This window comes from Dromiciops gliroides, chromosome 2 (assembly GCF_019393635.1).
Source record: "Dromiciops gliroides isolate mDroGli1 chromosome 2, mDroGli1.pri, whole genome shotgun sequence".
NCBI lineage: Eukaryota > Metazoa > Chordata > Mammalia > Microbiotheria > Microbiotheriidae > Dromiciops > Dromiciops gliroides.
The window spans coordinates 500,282,919-500,303,297 of record NC_057862.1 but is presented as its reverse complement, the minus strand read 5'-3'; the positions used below and the strand labels follow the sequence as shown (position 1 = coordinate 500,303,297).

The 20,379-nt window shown below is 40.7% G+C and overlaps 1 protein-coding gene across 1 annotated transcript in view; it reads left to right on the top strand.

Moving 5' to 3' along the window:
* COLEC11 (collectin subfamily member 11) overlaps positions 1 to 15,232 on the top strand; it is a 57,924-nt gene extending 42,692 nt beyond the window's left edge. The window contains 5 exon segments of the mRNA XM_043981229.1: positions 3,922 to 3,976; positions 13,920 to 14,015; positions 14,207 to 14,214; positions 14,216 to 14,455; positions 14,457 to 15,232. Of these exon segments, the coding sequence (XP_043837164.1) occupies positions 3,922 to 3,976; positions 13,920 to 14,015; positions 14,207 to 14,214; positions 14,216 to 14,455; positions 14,457 to 14,603 (546 nt within the window). The 3' untranslated portion in view covers positions 14,604 to 15,232.
* The last annotated feature ends 5,147 nt before the right edge of the window (positions 15,233 to 20,379 follow it).

The window sequence follows — 20,379 nt, the reverse complement described above, 5'->3', positions numbered from 1 at the left end:
GCCCTCTACACCCCTTTGTTCTTATGTGGAATATGAGCCTTTTCTATGGAAGCTACACTTTTCCCATGCTGAACTAGGTTGAAGTTGCCTTTCTTAGTGATCCAGACTTGTGATTTCACTGGTGTAGGAACTCCTAATGAGGAAACTTCAGGCCACTGATTCAGTCTATATCTTTTTCTCCCTTCAGTTTATTATCTTAGAGTTGCCCAGAACGAAGCTTCTTAAACTGTGAGGTGTAACCCCATATGGGTCGAGTAACTAAATGTGGGGGGTCCCCCAAATTTGGCAAAGGTAAAAGACTAAGAAGTTTTGTTATATACTATATACCTTGCAGTTATGTAAAAATTTCATGATGAAAGGGGTCTCCTGTGGAAGAAGTTTAAAAAGCCCTGGTCCTAGAGACTGAGGTTTTCACTTGCTCATCTTCACTTATATGTAGGCAGTTTGTGGCACAGTGGGCCTGGAGTCAGGAAAACCTGAGTTCAAATCTGAAATCAGATACTTATTAGCTCTGTGACCCTGGTGCAAGTAAATCTCTTAATCTCTGCTTGCTTAATCCAATGGAGGATGAAACGGCACACCGCTCCAGTATCTTTGCCAAGAAAACCCCATGGACGAGGTGAGTGAAATGTTATGGGGTTCCACAGGGTTACAAAGGGTCAGAGAAAACTGAACAACAACAACCAGGGTTATCCTTTTTCTTTTAGACTTTTTTTTAGAGGTAAAATATTAAATAGTCCTGACTTTGAGACTGTCTAGATACTATACCATGCTGCCTTTTGCTAGTGGGAAAAAATGTTTTGGTGTTGTCCAAGAATTCAATATAAACATTGTAACAATTGGAATGAGGCCACCTGCTGGAGATTACTGTAGAAAGCTCCACCATGAGGAGAAGGCCTCTGAGGCAAGGCCATGCGGCTTTTCTTTGGCATCAGGAAGTGACATTTGCTTGGTGGGAGGAAGAGGGGGCGAGGCTGGCTCTCTCACTCTCTTTCCTTAGGACTCAGGTGGAGAAGGGAGCTAGGAATGCACTTTCCCTTTAATAGATAGATGAATCTAGGCCTTCTCTTTCTTTTTACCAAATTCTTATTCTCCTTACTAAATGCTTAAAAGTCTAACTCTTGCTAAAGCTCATAATTTATTGGTGACCACTCGTTAGATATTTTAGACAGACTAGCTAGAATTTAGCCCCTTACAACATTTAGAATCATTGAATTTTAAATTTAGAAGCATTTCATTAAAGCTTCATAGATTTAGGTAGCTGAAAGGCCGTCTAGTCCAACCTTCTAGTTTTATAGATAAGGAAATTGAGATCCGGTCATTGAATGACTTTGCCCAAGAACACACTGAGAGTAAGTGGAGAGTTAGAATTTGAATTCAAGACCTGTGACTTCAAGTTCAGTGTCTTTCCACTATATGTACAGTCTCAGACACTTATTAGATGTGTGACCTTGGTAAGTCACTAAATCTCTCTCTGCCTACATTTCCTCAGCTGTAAAACAAAAGCATTAGACCTCGTGGGCCTCTAAGTTTTTTTCTGCCTCTAAATCTATGATCATATCACCTAAAGGAGCCCAGATGGGGGCAGCCTGAGTCACAGATAGTTAGTGGCTTCATAATAGTCAAGGAGTTCTGTTCTGCTCAGCACGAGATGATAAACTTCTGTTGATAACATTCACAAAAACATCCAATGTGTTGAAATTCATAGATTTCCTATAGAGCTGGTGTTCTCTATACTCATTTGAGGAGAGTGATGAACATTTGCATATTGGGAGAAGTTGCATTATTAATAAGAATGTTATCTATTTAGCCCAAGAAGCAACTCCATGCCGCGTCTCCCTGGTGTTAAGAGATCCCATCTTTCACATTCAGGAAAGTAAATATATCAATTCAGGTTGCCCCTGGATTCACTTTGTCAGGCTTGAGTGGGGCATATTCCTGGAAGTTCTCTTGTCCCTTGTTTATAAGGTTAGGGATCACAGATTTAGCACTGGAATCTAGTCTGATCCCTTCAATTTAGAGATGAAGCTTGGCCAAAGTAACAACACATTCTCACAGGGAATTTTCATTTAAAAAAACTATTGTGGTTTAATGTGTTTTGTTTTGAGCTGTTGTCATTGACTTTATTTATGTACCTTAATTTCAAATTTCCTTGGAGGAGTGAGAGCCACCTGAAATCATATCATGAAGGTTCATAGTATAATTTAGGTGGTTCAGTGTGTGGCACAGGGTGGTGGTGGGTGTCAGAGGCCCTGGTTCTAATCTTGGTTCTGTCACTGACTACCATGTGGTCAAGTGTCTGGGTCTCGGGTTTTGTTTTGTTTTATTTTGTTTTGTTTTTTTGGCCAGCAATGAGGGTTAAGTGACTTTGCCCAGGGTCACACAGCTAGTAAGTGTCAAGTGTCTGAGGACGGATTTGAACTCAGATCCTCCTGAATCCAGGGCTGGTGCTTTATCCACTGTACCACCTAGCTGCCCCCTGTTTTGTTTTGTTTTTAAATCTGAAAGCAACAACAAGAATGGCAATTAACGATGATAGTGATTAATCAACCAATCAGCTAATATTTACAAAATGCCTACTATGTGCTAGACACTGTGGTTAGGTTCATGAATAAAGTTATCTCTACTCTCGTTATGATGATAACTGACATTTATTTTCTAAAGGTTCCTCCATTTTGAATATCCAATTAAAATCCATCCTAATAGTGAATTGTTTAGAATGATTTCTCTAAGCATTAAATTTAATTGAAAATCAGGGAACTCCTTAATATGGTCTTATGTATATGCTGTCATTTAAAAAAATATAAGGGCAACTAGGTGGATCAGTGGATAAAGCACTTGTCCTGGATTCAGGAGGACCTGAGTTCAAATCTGGACTCAGACACTTGACACTAGCTGTGTGACCCTGGGCAAGTCACTTAACCCTCATTGCCCCCCCCCATACACACACACACACACACACATATGTATATATATATATATATATATAAAGCCAGTGTGGATTTTAACATAAAGAATAAGTTTTTCTGTGTTTCATACTAAGATCTATGTTATATCCAAAGTGAAAGATGAGGGTTATAATGTAAAGGTTAAAAAAAAGTGGGAGTAAAAGTATTTTTGTTGTTCACTTGCTTTGTGTGACCCCATTTAGAGTTTTACTTGGCAAAGATCCTGGAGTTGATTTGCCATTTTCTTCTCCACTCATTTTACAGATGAGGAAATTGAGGCAAACAGGGCTAAGTGACTTGCCCAGGGTCACCAGCTAGTAGGTGTCTGAGACCAGATTTGAACTCAGGAAGTCAGTCTTCTTGATTTCAGGCCCTGGCACTCTCTCCACTGTTCCACCTAGCTGAGATAATAATTATAAAGTGCCCAGTGCCTGGAGCATAGTGAGAGCTATATAAATGTTAGTGATGATGATGACAACGACGACTGACCAAGATTATACTGGTAATAAGAGGGCAGAACTAGAATTTGAAACAAAATCTATTGTTCTTTCTACTGTCTACTGCCTACCATGTTACCATTTTTGAATTTCCTTTCCATAAAGGAGGGAGGTAGGGGAAAAGGAGTTCAGAATCACTCATGATGTTAAGGATTCAGGAGGTAATGTCTGTGAAGTGTTAGATGAAATGCACTTAATTTTACAGAACTAGTTTAAGGAATGATCATTCACTATTGCCTAAATCCCAAAATGTGCATTACTTCAAATATACTGTTAATAAAGCCCAAAGCAAGAGCAATTTACAGAACATAGCGACTCCCTGTTGTTATATGGCAGACAGAGATGGGGTCTTGGGAGAAACTCTGGGGCATTAACATAAAAGATTCAATAACGATTCCAACGCATGAAGTTTCTTAACTAATGAATCGTGTGACCCATTTGGTATGCTGACGAAGCTCTTTCTTTTTCTTTCACAGGTGAAAAGGGAGGAGATGGGAGATGTAGGGCCACCGGGTCCTAATGGAGAACCAGGTAAAGCATTCAGGGGATGAGAACAATTCACTTTAAAAATACTATCTTTGTAAAAAAAGAAGCCCCCTGCATTGTAATTTTTAAAAGCTTGAAAACAGGCCATAGAGGTAGGTGAAATATGCTTTCTTGGTTACACAGGAAAGCACAGGAACCGATCACATCAAATTATATTTAACGTGATAGAGCATCAGTGCTCATTGTAGATGGTCTATCTTCCTTTGTAATTATTACCTTATTTTGACTATGACAAGTGAGAAGGTGAATGGATGCTTTCATTTGGTTCATGGACGTTAGAAGGATTTCATCAGGGAGATTTTTAACAGGATTTCTGAGTGGATGCTCTCTTCTCCATAAAGGCCTTTTCCTCATTTCTATCTGAGTTCTCTTTCTTCCAAATGAAAGTGAACCCTCCTTCTCAATTTCCCTAGATCTCTCCTTTACCCCCATTACTTCCTGCTTTGTAAATGTTGAAGCTCTCTATTTTCTTCCAGTAGAATGTTAGCTGGGGGATGGGGGTAGGGTGGGGTACAGCAACTAGGTAATTTCAATTAATTAAAATACGTTCTCTCTCTGTCTCTCTCCCTCCCTCCCTTCCTCTTTTTCTCCCTCTTTCTCTTCCTCCCTCGTCCTCTCTCTTTTCTCCATTTCTCTTTCTTCTCTCTTTCTCTTTTTCTCCCTCCTTGCTCTCTTCTCTCTCTTTTCTCTTCTTGTTCTTCTTTCTCTCTCCCTCCATCTTTCCTCTCTCACACACATACAATCCATTGTGTATTCAAAAGATCTTTTGCCTTTACCTCTACCCCATTTCTTCTTGATCCCTCAACCCACAATCCCTAGCAGTTATCTCTTCCTTTTCAAATTTTCCTTTGGTACTCTGGGGCTCTCTTAGGTTTCCATACTGTACTGTCTTGTCTGCCTGTATGTCATATCCCTGGGATGTAAAGGCTTTCAGGGTAGGGATTAAGCACATAGTAGGCAATTAATAGATATTTGTAGAAATGAGAATTAACTTTGACACAGCATGATAGATTTTGGAGCTAGCTGGGACCTTAGCAGCCATTGAGTCCCAACCCATTCATTTTAATTTTTTTATTTTTTTTTATTTTTTAGTGAGGCAATTGGGGTTAAGTGACTTGCCCAGGGTCACACAGCTAGTAAGTGTTAAGTGTCTGAGGCCGGATTGAACTCAGGTACTCCCGACTCCAGGCCAGTCTCTATCCACTGCGCCACCTAGCTGCCCCCAACCCATTCATTTTATAGATAAGGAAACTGAGGCACAGAGAAATTAAGTGACTTGCCTGGGGTCATATGGCTAATAAGTGTCTAAGGTGGATTGGAACTCTGGTCTTCCTGACTCTAAGTCCAGTACACCCTGCTTCCTCTTGTCCTTCTGCTGCTGCTTAAGCCATAGTCCAAGCTCTAGGAAAGGTCTGTGCTGGACTTCCTGGAGCTGGCAGTAGGGTGTCCGGGAGCACTGTGGGGCCAGACATGAAGTGGGGAATCTAGAGGGAATCTTAGTTTGGAGCACTTCAGGAAGCTGACTGACTATGTGATATGAGCCTAGTCCTGTGGTGTCAGCAATGAGCTATAAACCAGAGCATAGGTTCTAAGTGTGAATTGTTAGCAATCGTATCACAGTCATAAACTGAGCACTGTCTCTTTGTTACACATATTGTGTGTGTGTGTGTGTGTGTGTGTGTGTAAAATGCATTACAGTACAAGGCACATTATCCACATTATCTCGTTGAATCCTGGCAACACTGAACATCCCTGTGAGGTAGGTAATATAATATTTTTGCTTCCATTTTATAGATGGGGAAACTGAGGCTCTAAGAAATGACTTGTTTAAGGTCTTTAGCAAGTGGAAGAGTTAGTTTTTAGAACCCACCCCAATTTTTTTTCAGCTAGGAGATGCTGCCAAGCTTGTTATTCTTTGTGTGACTAACATGCTGTGTGTAACAATTTGTTGCATCTGTACAGTGCTTTATTTATTTATTTATTTATTTATTTTACATATAAGGCATTTTATTTTTTCCGTTACATGTAAAGATAGTTCTCAACTTTGTTTATACAAGCTTTACAATTTCAGATTTTTCTCCCTCCCTCCCTTCCCTCCCCCCTCCCCTAGACAGCAGGTAATCTGATATAGGTTATATTTCTATATCTATATCTATATGATATATAGATATAGATTTATCTATACACCCATATATATATACACACATAATAACATTAGTCCCATTCTGCATTAGTCCTGTTATAAGAGAAAAAATCAGAGCAATGATGAAAAACCTCAAAATATAAAAAAAAAAACAACAGCACACAAAAACAAAAGAAATAGTATGGTTCATTCAGCATCTATATTCCTCAGTTCTTTTTTTTTTTCCTTGATTTGGAGATCCTCTTCTATCATGAGTTCCCTGGAACTCTTCTGTACCATTGCATTGGTGAGAAGAATATAGTCCATCACAGTAGATCAACACTCAATGTTGATGATACTGTGTACAATGTTCTTCTGGTTCTGCTCATCTCACTCATCATCAGCCCATGCAAGTCCCTCCAGGTTTCTCTGAACTCCTCCTGCTCATCGTTTCTTACAGCACAGTAGTATTCCATTGTATTCATATACCACAACTTGTCCAGTCATTCCCCAATTGATGGGCACCCCCTCAACTTCCAATTCCTTGCTACCACGTAAAGAGCAGCTATAAATATTTTTGTGTACAGTGCTTTATTAAAGCACTTTCATATCCACTGTCTCACTTGGATCTCATAATATTATTGCAAAGTATTCAGTACAGATGATATTAGCCTCATTTGGTAAATGAAGAAAATGAATTATACAAATCAGGAAGATATGGAATAAGAAGCCGGGTTTCTTTGCTCATTTGTATTGCTATCTTTTGTTTTTGCCAAACATTTATTTGAATACCTATTGTCTACCAAGCCTATGCTAGGAACTGCGGGGAGGGAGGGGGAGGAGATTCGAGTTTAGGTAAACATGATTCCCTGCTCTAGCTTAGGAGTAGATCAAACACAGAAAACTATAGTTCACAAAATTCTAAAAGTGCATTAGAGAGATGCAGATTAGTGCCCTATGAATTCAGAGAGGGAAAACCTCTGTGGGTGGGTAGGACTGCTTCTAGATAGGAGCTGACATTGCTTTGGTTTTAATGATAGGTAAGGAATCTGACAGGCTAAGAAGAGAGGTAATGCATGAATAAGAAACAGAGTGAGCAAAGTCCTGAAATCTGGGAAGCAGAAGGCTTGTTGTTTAGTCCTGTCTGACTCTTTGTAACCTATTGGGGGTTTTCTTGGCAAGAAACCTGGAATGGTTCACCATTTCCTTTTCCAGTCCATTTGACAGATGAGGAACTGAGGCAAAACAGTGTGAAAGTGACTTGCTCGAGTCACACAGCTAGTAAGTGTTTGAGACTGGATTTAAATTCATGAAGATAAGTCTTCCTGATTTCAAACCCAGTGCTCTATCCCCCACACCACCTAGCTTCCCCCAGAGAGCAGCTGTACCCAATGTGGGATGTAGAACAACAAAAAGGCAGGGATGTAGGGATAGCATCAGACTGTGGAGGGCTTTGAATGCTAGGCAAAGACACTTTCTAGAGAGTAGAGAACCACTGAAGATTGTTGAGCAAAGGCATGATATAACCATATCTTGGGGTAAGAAAAATTATTCTGCTGGTGGACTGGGGAAAGATTGGACCAGGATGAGAGTAGAGGTGAGAAAACTTGTAAGGAAATTATTAAAATAACATAGGTCAGGGGCAGGTAGGTGGCACAGTGGATAGAGCACTGGCCCTGAGGTCAGGAGGACCTGAGTTCAAATCCGGCCTCAGACACTTAACACTAACTAGCTCTGTGACCCTGGGCAAGTCACTTAACCCCAATTGCCTCACCAAAAAAAAAAAAATTACATAGGTCATTGTCATTGAGAGCTTGATTAAGATGGTTGCTGTAGAAGTAAATGGGAGGTTATGGATGCCAGAGATGATGCAGAGATTAAATCAGTGATGGTTTGGATATGAGGTGAGGGAGGGAAAAGAGTCAAATTTATTTCAGTGTTTTGAACTTTGGACTAGGTGAAAGGTAGCACAACTGGAAAATAGTGAAACCACAGTAGGAGCAGGCTTGAGGGAAGAATTCTATAAGTCTATTTGGGAGGTACGGGAGTCTGAAATACCAGTGGAACCCCAAGCTGGATATATCCGTGGTAAATGGAGATGTGGATAGGGAGTTTAGGAGAGACGTATGGGCTGGGCATGTAGATTTGGAAGTCATCAGGATAGAGGAAGTGTTTGGAGCCATGGAAACACATGAGATTGTTAAGGGAAAGGTGAGTAGAGGAGAGAGAGAGACAGGGGCCTAGGACAGACCTTGGGAGGCATTCATTATAAGGTGCTAGAAAAAGGAGAAGGAGCAGTTTGAGAGGCAGGAGGAGATCTGGAGAGTGTGTTGTTTCTGAAGCTAAGAGCACTCTATAGGAGGGGGTGGATAATAATGTCAATTGCTGCAGGAAGGTCCAAGGAGGTAGCTCCAAGAAGGCATTGAATTTAATAGTTAGGAGATGACCTTGGAGACAACAGCTTTAGTAGAGTGGTATGGGGCTGATACCATACTGCTAGGGGTTGTGGAGAGCACGTGGAGGCACCTTTTCTTTCCTTCAGAAATGAAGAAGAGTTGAGATTATAGATAGATGGATTTAAGATCTCTCTCTCTCTCTCTCTCGTCTCTCTTTTTCTTTTTAGTGAGGCAATTGGGGTTAAGTGACTTGCCAGGGTCAACAGTTAGTAAGTGTTAAGTGTCCTGAGGCTGGATTTTGAACTCAGGTCCTCCGGAATCAGGGCCGGTGCTCTATCCACTGCGCCACCTAGCTGCCTCTATATCTCTCAATCACTCTACACATCTACACATATGTTTTATTGTTGGTCCAATATTCCTTTTACTACATTGAACTACCTTTCAATATAATGGAATAACAACATCATGATCCAAGAGAGGATGTGTAAAGGAGGGAAGAATTTGGAGATTTACATTGCAAGAGCACCCAAATGGTATATCTGAATATTGTTTGAAGGTATGTAGGCTCACATACCACTTACTTTTTATGTGCCGTCTAGGAATCTGTTTCTCCAGAATGCTGGTTTCTGATTCTATGTGCGAGTAGAAATTATTGCAGACAAACCTTTCTTGTCTACTCTTTTTCTCTATCCTGAGTTAGAAACCTGTTTTTGTCTACCCAGGACCTAAGTAGAAAATCAATTTGACCCATCTTTCTCGCCACTGTCCAGGCCTATGATAAATTGAAAGGCTAAAAGTGCCAGTGGATCATATACTGATTCCCAATTTTAAGATCTTTCTACTTATGGCTCTGACTCAAATTGTTTGTTGAGAGAGTTGACCTCAGAGTCAGGAAGACTTAGCTAGGTTTAATAGATGCTGGATGTGCTACCCTAGGTTTGAAGGAAAGGAATCAACATATCTGTAAACCTTCCATGTTTCAGGCACTGTGCTAAGCACTTTACAAATATTATCTCATTTTATTCTCACAACATCCTTGCAAGGTAGATACTATTATTATCCCCATTTTACAGTTGAGGAAACTGAGGCAAGATACCCAGTGTCACACAGCTAGGAAGTATCTGAGGCTGGATTTGAACTCAGGTTTACTGGACTTCAGAACCAGTGATCCATCCACTGCACCACCTGGCTATTACAGAAAAGTTTCTTCACTGGAAATTCTTTGTATACACCAAAGAAATCACAGGTCCAACCATTCTATCCCACTCTTCTCACCTTCTCTCAATCTCTCCCCTCCCCCTGACCCAAAGAAAAAAGTTTTGTTGAACTTTATTATAAATCATTTGGATTTTAAGTGATTTAAAAAATGAATTTAACTTGAAACACCAATGAAACTACACACATCGCACAGCTAATTAAAAAAAAAAAAAACCAACAGACCTGACATCATGAACTCTAGGTGAAGATATTCTTTTTTCTTTTCTTTTAAAAATTTTTTTAGGCAACAAACATTTATTTTATTTTTTCCAGTTACATGTAAGGGTAGTTTTCAACATTCATTTTCATAAGATTTAGAGTTTCAAGTTTTTCTCCCTCCTGCCTCCCTTTCCTCCCCCTCCACAAGATTGTAATCAGGTTATATATGTACAATCCACAAGTGTTTCTTTTATCCCGTTTGAACCCAGGTCTTCCTAACAAAGTCCAGTAATCTACACATTATACCACACTGCTTCTCAGTATGATAACGACTGCAGTGTGAAGTGTTGTTTTATTTTGTGTGTGATTCTCTTCTTCGAGTCTCCAGTTAAAAGTTGGTCACAAAAATGAGAGTCTTTCTTATTCACTGACTTACATCTTGGAATACACCACAAGTCAGAATCACTTTAGACAGCTCTGAGTCTCTAGGGAGAGAGGCGGAATGAATGGAAAACATAAGTTTCCCTTCCTCAGAGGATCGCATTTTGATAGTGATTTGATAGTGATGGGGGGGGGGCTTATCAGGCTACTCTGGGGTCAGAAAAATTTGGAAGGAAAATGAGGAAATAACTCTTTGAAACTCTAGTTTCTCTCTGAAGAGGATCTTCTCCTGAGCGTCATAATATACCACAAGTATCAGTGAACTTGGCCATAGCAAGTACTTGGGAGAAACTTTCAGAATTAAAAAAAAATAAACAAAAAACCCCTCCAAAGTTCAAATATAAAAAGACAATATTGTGTGGAAGAAGTGACATGAATGCTTCTGACACTAGGCTGGAAGAGATAGCAGGGACACTGAGCAACAGAGTTAGGATGCAAAAAGAACTTGACAGGTCAGAAGATATGCAGGAGCTGGAAAGGTAGAATTTAATAGGGATTAATGTGGAGTTCAGCACTTAGGTTAATGACAGAGAGAGAGCAAAGAGACAGACATACAGAAAGACACAGAGAGGGAGAGAGAGACAGAGACAAGGGGGAGAGACAGAGACAGAGATAAAGGGAGAGAGACAGAGACAAGGAGGGAGAGACAGACAGAAACAAGAGGGGAGAGACAGAGACAGAGACAAGGGGAGGGAGCAAGAGTGAGAGAAAAATAGAGTATGAGAATCGCTGTGTATTTTAGTTGATTGAAAGTTCAAAATAAGTCAATATAGTGATAGAAGGATCATAACACTAAGGAGGGTAGGGGCTGTCTCTTGCCTCTTTTCCTATCTCCAGCACTTAGCACGATGCCTGATACATAGTAGGTGCTTAATAAATGTTTATTGATTCATTGATTGATTTATGGTACCACTGCCCTCTGTCCTGGGACACTCACAGACCATGTTAGTGTCTTTAGAACAGGGTGACCAGATTGAAGGCACTTGAAAACTGCATAAGAGATAATATAATGTCAAGCCCTTTACAATTTTTTTTTTGTCGGGGCCATGGGGGTTAAGTGACTTGCCCAGGGTCACACAGCTAGTAAGTGTCAAGTGTCTGAGGTCGGATTTGAACTCAGGTCCTCCTGAATCCAGGGCCGGTGCTTTATCCATTGCACACCTAGCTGCCCCCTACAAATATTAAAGCAATACCTACACTCTGACTATTATTGTGAGAAGAGTTGAGGAAAATGAGGATGATAAACTAGGAGACAAAAGACTTAAGTGAGACGTGTTGGTTATTTAAAAAATATTTGAGGGGCAGCTAGATGGTGCAGTGGTTAAAGCACCGGCCCTGGATTCAGGAGTACCTGAGTTCAAATCCGACCTCAGACACTTGACACTTACTACTGTGTGACCCTGGGCAAATCACTTAACCCCCCATTGCCTACAAAAAAAAAAAAAGAACAAAAATACTTGAGGCTCTGTCTCATGGAGGAGCAATGGGATTGGTTTTGTTTCAGCTTAGAGGGCAAGAGTTAGGGTTAAAATCTTGCCTCTTGGCACTTAGTAGCTGTGTCCACCCTGGGCAAATCATTTAATGTCTGTGGGCCTCCCATTCCTTATTTGTGAAAAAAGGCTGAATTTGATGCTTCTGAGGGTCCTTTCTGTTTAAGATCTATATACTATAAATGGGATGGAGGTGGGGGCACTAGATGGGACCTCTGAGGTTCCTTCAATTTTAACTCTTTGGTTACCTATTGTTGTTGTTTGTCTTTCATTTTTGAAGAGGACTATGACATCAGGAGGTGATGTCATGACTTGCAGTGAATTATAATTAAGTGAGGGAGGACTGTGCAGAGTCACCAGCCTCATTCTCTCCTCTGGAGCCATCTGGTTCCAGTGGCAAGATATACATCAGGATGAGTGGAGATGGCCTAGGGTATTTGAGGCAATTGGGGTTAGTGACTTGTCCAAGTCACACAGCTAGTGTTAAGTATCTGAGGCTGGATTTGAACTCAGATTTTCCTGTCTCCTGGGCCAATGCTTTATCCATTGTGCCACCTAGCTGCACTATTAAGGATGTTGTAGAGAGGAAGACCTATTTTGTTTTTTGTTTTGTTGTTTGTGTGTTGTTTGTTTTTTTGCAGGGCAATGAGGGTTAAGTGACTAGCCCAGGGTCACACAGCTAGTAAGTGTCAAGTGTCTGAGGTCGGATTTGAACTCAGGTACTCCCTGAATCAGGGCCGGTGCTTTACCACTGTGCCATCTAGCTGCCCTGAGGAGACCTATTTTGTGTGGGATTGAGGCTCTGCTTGATCAAATAAGGCCTAAAAATCCTTCCAACTCTGACATTCTATGAACAAATGTCTATCTTTAAATAAATGAATGGCTACTTTATGGAGCTTGAGTAGTTCTTTCTTTTTTCTTTTCTTTTTCTTTTTCTTTTGCAGGCAATGAGGGTTAAATGACTTGCCCTGAGTCACACAGTTTGTAAGTGTCAAGTGTCTAAGACTGGATATTTGAACTCAGGTTCTCCTGAATCCAGGGCTTTATCCACTGTGCCACCTAGCTGCCCCGAGTAGTTATCTTCTGCATCAACTCTGTCTACCCCTCCTTGGAAAACATAAAACAAAAATCTAGCAGGAAGGAGTAAGATTAAGTACAAGGAAAACATTTCCATCCTCCCTCCCTGCCATGTATAGAATAGGGTTATCAAAGAGGGTTGTAGATTCTTCTTTCCAGAGACAATTTTAAAGAAATGATTTCATTGCGATCTTTTGTTTTTTACTTCACTTAATTTCTCAATATTCATTTTCCATCCTCCACTTGAGAGATATTCCTTATAATAAAGAATAAAAAAGAAAGAATGAAAAAAAATATTCAGCAAAACTAACCACACAGCAATTGAGCCTAACAGTAAATGTGTTGTCCCTCACGCCATAGTCCACCACCTCTTTCAGAGACTTAAAAATGCATCTGGTGTAGTGCAGAGGCAGCTAGGTGGTACAATGAATACAGCACTGGATGTGTGTCAGGAAAATTTGAGTTCAAATCCAGCCTCAGATGCTTCCTAGCTGTGTATACCCTGGGCAAGTCACTTAACCTCTGCTTGCCTCAGTTTCCTCATTTGTATGATAGGAATCATAGCACCTCTTGTTGTGGAGATCAAATGAAATAACAATTATAAATGCTTAGCAGAGTGCCTGCACATAGTAAGAGCTGTATAAATGTTAGTTATTATTGTTATTATTTATTTACTGTGTGAACCTGAGCAAGGCAGTTAACCTTTTGGGGCCTCTGTTTCCTCATCTGTAAAACGAGGGAGTCAGATTTAATGACTTTTAAAAGTTTCCCTTCCCCCTTTAAAACTATGATTACTGTGTGAACCCTTGAGTTCTGTGGTCTCATTTAGCCTCCAAGACTCTCAGTTTCCTCTTCTGTAAAATGTTGGTGTTGGGTTTGGTGGTGGTTTCAGCTTCTATCCCTTGATCCCATAAGTAGGGGAATACCAGTCTTCTTAGTTTGTTGCCATGTTTACCTCATGATGAGATAAACCTTGGTCTCCACAGGCATACCTTGTGAGTGCAGCCAGCTCCGAAAGGCCATTGGGGAGATGGATAACCAGGTGGCTCAACTGACAACGGAATTGAAATTCATTAAAAATGGTATGTTCATGTCAATGTTTCCCACCCCTCCCCTCTGCATTTTTTCCTCCCCCCCAAGATAAAATTGCTCTTAAGTAATGTTGCTATGTTATCCTCTTTGCTGTGTGTGTCTATTTTCTCTTTGTGGTGTGCATTAAGTTTGTTGTATAGAAATGCGAGTGCTCACTTTTCAGCACTGCCCTCCCCCGCAGCTGTCGCTGGGTGTGCGCGAGACAGATAATAAGATATAACCTGCTGGTGAAGGGAAGAGAAAAAGATACGTCGATGCCCAGCTGTACTGCTACGGCAGAGGAGGGAACCTGGGCATGCCCAAGGACGAGGCCTCAAATGGCCTGCTTGCATCTTACATCAATCAAGCTGGCCTCACTCGGGTTTTCATTGGAATTAATGACCTGGAAAGAGAGGGCACTTTCGTGTATTCTGACCGGTCCCCCATGCAGTACCTTTAACAAGTGGCGGAATGGAGAGCCCAACAATGCTTACGACGAGGAGGACTGTGTGGAGATGGTAGCCTCTGGGGGCTGGAATGATGTGGCCTGTCACATCACGATGGATTTCATTTGTGAATTTGACAAGGAGAATGTGTGAGGTGGAGGCCCCCACCCCCTATTTAATCTCAGCAAGGTCAGGCTAAATCACTACTTGTTTATAAAGTAAAAGTATTAATGTTACCGTCTCCAAGTATCCACTAACATCAGATAAGAGGGTACAGCTGTAAATATGAGAGGTATTTCCAATATCGGTGTTTACTCTTCAGAAGGGAAGAGCTTTAGCCAATCAGGGCATCATTCATCTTAGCCTAAGAGATATGTTCTGGTTTAGAAGGAAAAAGAAAAATGTTTCTCAGGTTGGGGGTTTCTGAAGTAAAGTTTTAATATCTTTTTACTTTTAGTCAAAATGTTAATTGTGTGGATGTCGCTCAGAATTGTTCCACAACGGAAAAAAAAAAAGCCCTTGGCGGTCCTCTAAGCTTAAATGGAATTTTAAAATGTTACAGATAGTTACTCACAGATATTGCATGGGGCTACAGTCGACTAGCTTCCTTCTGGTTCCGTGGAGGGGGAAAAAAGAACCCTTTCTTCTTTTTGCAGAAATTACTGTCGATGGTTTTGAAATTATCACTTTTATTTCTGTATGCTGCTGGGCTTGAATTGCCCCAAAAGGAAAACAACTTCGCTGTGCTTTCAAACTTGGATTTCAGGAAGAAAAAAAAAATTACTCCCAAACAATTTCCTTTGAGTGAGTGTCTCTTTGTTCCTGTATTACCCATATCTTGCCTTATTGTCACACTACTCCATTGGCCCATTTTTTCCTTCCCATCACATATTCTCTAGTCACAAACCAACCAACAAAACCCTTCATTTCTCCAAGAAGAAATGAAAAAAAAAAAAGAGAGAGAATTCTTTCAGGTTGGTGTTTCAGGCGACTAAATTATTCCCTTCACCAGAAGATCCTTGGTAAATTATGTGATCAGGTAGTTTACCTCTGACACGAACCCTCATAGGACAAAAGGATCCTAGGATTTAAAGCTGAAAAGGGCCTTGGAGATCATCCATCTAGTTCTACATTCTCATTTTACAGCTTCCTAAAATGAGTCTCAGAGAGGTGAAGGTCGTTTGTCCAAGGTCATACAGACTCTATAGCTAGGCTAAGATTTGGACATGGTCCTTTGACTCAAGATTCATTGTTCATTCCATTACACCAACCAATCTCCCTTTACTGGTTTACTGCATTTTACAGGCAGCATCATGATATAAAAGCATTTCCCTCATCACCACTGTACTAAAATTCCTAAATTAATCATACCTTCGAGGTAAGGTGCGAAAGGTGACTTTTAGAAAGCAAATATGTTATCTAGGAGCTGTAACATATCTAGTGGGCTCCTGGATGTATAATATTCCCTCCCCTCAGTGCTACCTCAGGTTTGAGATACTTTATGGGTTAGCATTTACTCAGAACTACAGCTTGTGATCTGCCCTGACCTCCAAAGTGTTTATTTTTACAAGGCCAGAGGACACAGGAGTTCAAAGCAAAGGGATATTAGAGAGGCATAGCAAATTAGGTGATGAGATTTTTCTCTCTCATGGTGGGGTACCTAAGCAGTAACTGGAATACACAAAACTAACATGTAGGAAATATTCTTCATCAGATTACCACACCAGAGTGTTGGAGGATACCCATATAGAAAACATGTGACCAGTGACTACACATAGAGATCATAGACAGGGAATGTATATGTATAGGAACATATGTGAAAGGAACCACGTGCTACAAACATGTATGACCAGAACACATGCAAATAGGGATGTATGTGACTAGATTGAGCACTTGACTGGGATAATTCACTTCTCACTTGGCAGAGACTCCCATGTTGCCTAGATTTGTCATTTCCTTTGCTGCTTTGCTAGGTAGCACATCTCCCCTCTCCGCTGGGCATTGCATAGTATCTTTTGGGCCTCATATCCTTCCGGCTTTAAATCTATGGACCTGTAATGCCCTGGGTGGCTATGCAAATGAATTTAGAGATGAGAACAAAAGGACTGAGGTTAGGCTTGGATCCTTTGCTCTAAATTTCTGACATTATTATGCAAACCTACTGGCAACAAAATCTCTCCTTGTTGCCCAGCACAAAATTGACAGTCTCTCTATACTCACTTAAGGCACTATCTTGAAATGGGATACTGAGTATTTGGAGGAAGCAGCATGTTTCAGTGGAATAAATATTGGAATCATAGGGACAGCTAGGTAGCACAGTGGATAAAGCACCAGGCCTGGAGTCTGACTCATCTTCCTGTGTTCAAATCTGGCTTCAGAAACTTAGTGCCTGTGTGAGCCTGGGCAAGTCATTTAACCCTGTTTGCCTCAGTATCCTCATCTGTAAAAATGAGCTGAGAAGGAAATAGCAAATCACTCCAGGTCTCTTTGCCAAGAAAACCCCAAATGGGTCATGAAGAGTTGGACATGACAAAAATGACTGACCTGCAGCAGCATCTTGGAACTATAGAGTTTGGGTTCAAATTTCATCTGTGCTAATTTCTACCTGTGTGACCTTGGGAAAAAATTGAATTCTTTGGGTCTTGATTTCCTGATTGGTAAAATGAAGAAGTTGAACTAGATGATCTTTAAGCTTCCTTTGAGTCCTGCTGTGATCACAGGTATGGGAAGGACCAGATGCCCTCTGAATGAATCTCTGAGATTCTATGAGTTTAGTCTACCTAGGCTTCTATTCTTTTAATATAGTTTTCCCCTCAGGAGAAAATTTAATTGCTTTGTGGATGAGCCGGATAACCTAGCCCTGAAAGGCTTCTCTATATTTATTATCTGTCAAGTTAGAAAGGGGAGTGGTGGTCATATTTGTTCTTAATTAAGTTTCTACACTGGCAAAGCCATCTCTGTTTAGTCTCAGGGAGCAGAGATGCCCTCAGCTTTTGGTACCCTGGTCAGCTTCTTTTCTAAGCCCATGCTCTGTTGGTTTCCTTCAGAGGATGGAACTTGAATCTACTAAAGAGAAAGTCTGTGCTTTTTCTTCATAAGGCTTAATCATGGGTAGAGGCCTGAGTATTTCTCATGGCCTATCTGCCTGTCTTCCCCTCCTTTCTTCATTATGGGGTAAAGGGCAAGGTGTTAAGCAGGCATTGGATTCTATTCCAGAAATAGGACTTAGAGCTGATAGAGCCCTTAGAGACCATTTACTTTGAACCTCTCATTTTACAGATGAAGAAACTGAGGCCCAAGATCCAAAGAATATAAATGCCTTGCTATAGGCCAACAGTAAAGTCACAGTCAGAAGTCTGACTTGGGTCTTCAGATATTGCATCTAGTACTCTTTCCTCTCTAAGGTACAGGAAAGGGGAAATACACATTTATTAAGCACCTACCATGAGTCAGGGGCTTTAACAAATATTATCTTATCTTGTGATCCTCACTATAATCCTGTGAGGTAGGTGTTATTATTATCACCACTTTTCAGTTGAGGAAACTGAGCCTAAGTGACTTGGCCAGGGTCACACAGCTAGTAAGTACTGAGACTAGATTTGAACTCAGATCTTCTTGACTCCAAAGTCAAGGATTCTTTATTATGTCACCTTACTGCCTCTCAACCTGTTGACCTGGCATGAATGTTATAAGACAACCTTAAGCCTGTTGGTAAGGATTTTTATGAGGAAGAGAATCTGGTTCCTAGGATGTGTTGGGGACAGAAGATCCATGGGATCCCCTGTTTCTAGCCCCAGTTAGCTTTCAGTCTGGAAGATTTCTACTTTAGGTGAAGGGGGGTGAGGCTGGGGTCTGAGCAGCTCTGCAGTGTGGTATAGTGGAGAGCTTGTTGGTTATGAAGCCTGAGGACCTGGCACTCTTTACCTGGGTCAGTCACCTTGCCATATCACTTGATCTTCCTAGCCCTTGGTTTTCTGATATGTAAAATTCAGGGTTAGAGTAGATGGTATATGAAGTCCTTTCTAGGGCTATGATTTTAACAGTGATCTGTTCTGGGCTTTAAAATTTTGAAGTTTAGCCATTCAGCTTAGAACGCTAGAAAAATGCCTACGAAACTGGCTTCAGTGCTATACATTTTTAAAAGGAGCTAGGAATAGAATAGTACATCAAGTTTTAGGTGGGATTTAAAAAAATTATTTATTCTTTTATTTATTTCTTATTCATTTGTTCATTTGTTTGTTTCGTGTCAGTGAGGGTTAAGTGACTTACCTAGGGTCACACAGCTAGTAAGTGTCAAGGGTCTGAGCTGGATTTGAACTCAGGTCCTCCTGAATCCAGGGCTGGTGCTTTATCCACTGTGCCACCTAGATGCCCCTGTACATCAAGTTTAGAACCATTTAATAACTAACTGGCTAACAACATCAACAACAATAGCATAACACCCTAAGGTTTACAAAGGGCTTGTAGATATTACCTCATTTAATCCTTACAACAACCCTGGGAGGTAGGTGCTGCTATTATCCCCATTTTATAGATGAGGAAACTGAGGCAGACAGTGGTTAAATGACTTACCCAGAGCCATGTAGCTATTGAGTCTCAGACTGAATTTGAACTCAGGTGTTCCTTACTCCAAAGCCTGCCCTTTATCCACTGCCTCACCATTTTCTACCTTTCATACAGTAGATTCATTGAGAGGGATCGTAACTCCTTGGAAAGAGTATTAGACTTGGAGTTGAAGGAGCTGTATTCAAATCCTTTCCCAACTACTCACTCACTGCCTCTGTCACCTTAAGCAAGTCACTTCAGTTAGTCAGTCAACAAGCATTTATTAAGCACTTATGTATCAGACACTTACTAGCTATATGATCCTGGACAAGTCACTTCACCCTGGTTGCCTCAGTTCCTTCATCTGTAAATAGAGCTGGAAAAGGAAATGGCAAACTACTCTATGATCATTGCCAAGAAAACCCCAAATGGGATCATAAAAAGTTGGACATGACTGAACAGCTAGTGTATCAGGTACTCTGCTAAGTGCTGAGGATACCAAGAAAGGTAAAAGACAACCCCTGCTTTCAGGGATCTTACAGTCTAATGGGCAAGATAACACATGGATAACGTTGTACAAACAAGATATCAACAGATCCGTGAGATGAGAAGTTTGCTCCAGGAGGCCTCTGCGGTCTGTTGTAGCTCTAAATGTATTCTCTTATCATACTAAGGCTTCCTTGCCTAGTACCCTCTCCTGCCCAAATCACTGTTTGTATTATGTTGCTATTTCACTTTTTTGTTTGCATTTTGTATTTGTCTCCCCCATGCCTAGCATAGAACCTGGCACACAGTAAGTGTTTAATATATACTTGTTATTTGATTAACATAGAAATGACTTACATCACTACAAACTCTCAAAAAAGGGAATCTTCATTAAAAAAAAAATTTGTTGAAGCCAGTCACTCAGTTCTTTATTATGAGGCATAGACAAAGTGTCTTGATGCAGAAGCCTAATCGTGCATCCACTGCCACGTGCATCCACGTGATCCAATGACAGAGGCCGTGGATTTGGAGTCAGATTTCCTGGCTTTGAAATCCTGGCTGTGATCAACATTTTCCTTCCACTTTTTAGCTCTAGGCCTCAGTTTCCTGATCTGTACCATAAGGAGAGCTTGACTAGATGATCTTCAAGACCCTTTGAGCTTTAATCAATCAATTAACAAGAATTTATTAAACTCCTACTATGTGCCAGGCACTGGGGCGTGGGTATCCAAAGAATGAAGGAAAAAAAATCTAATTATGTAACATTGAAACCTGTGATTTTTTTTCTCATGCACACAAAGGATTTTCTGGTTTACAAAATGATTAGCATGAGGGTGCTTTAAATAGTCAGCTTCTCTAATGCATTTAAAATAGGATTCATTGACCCAAATTTGGTATA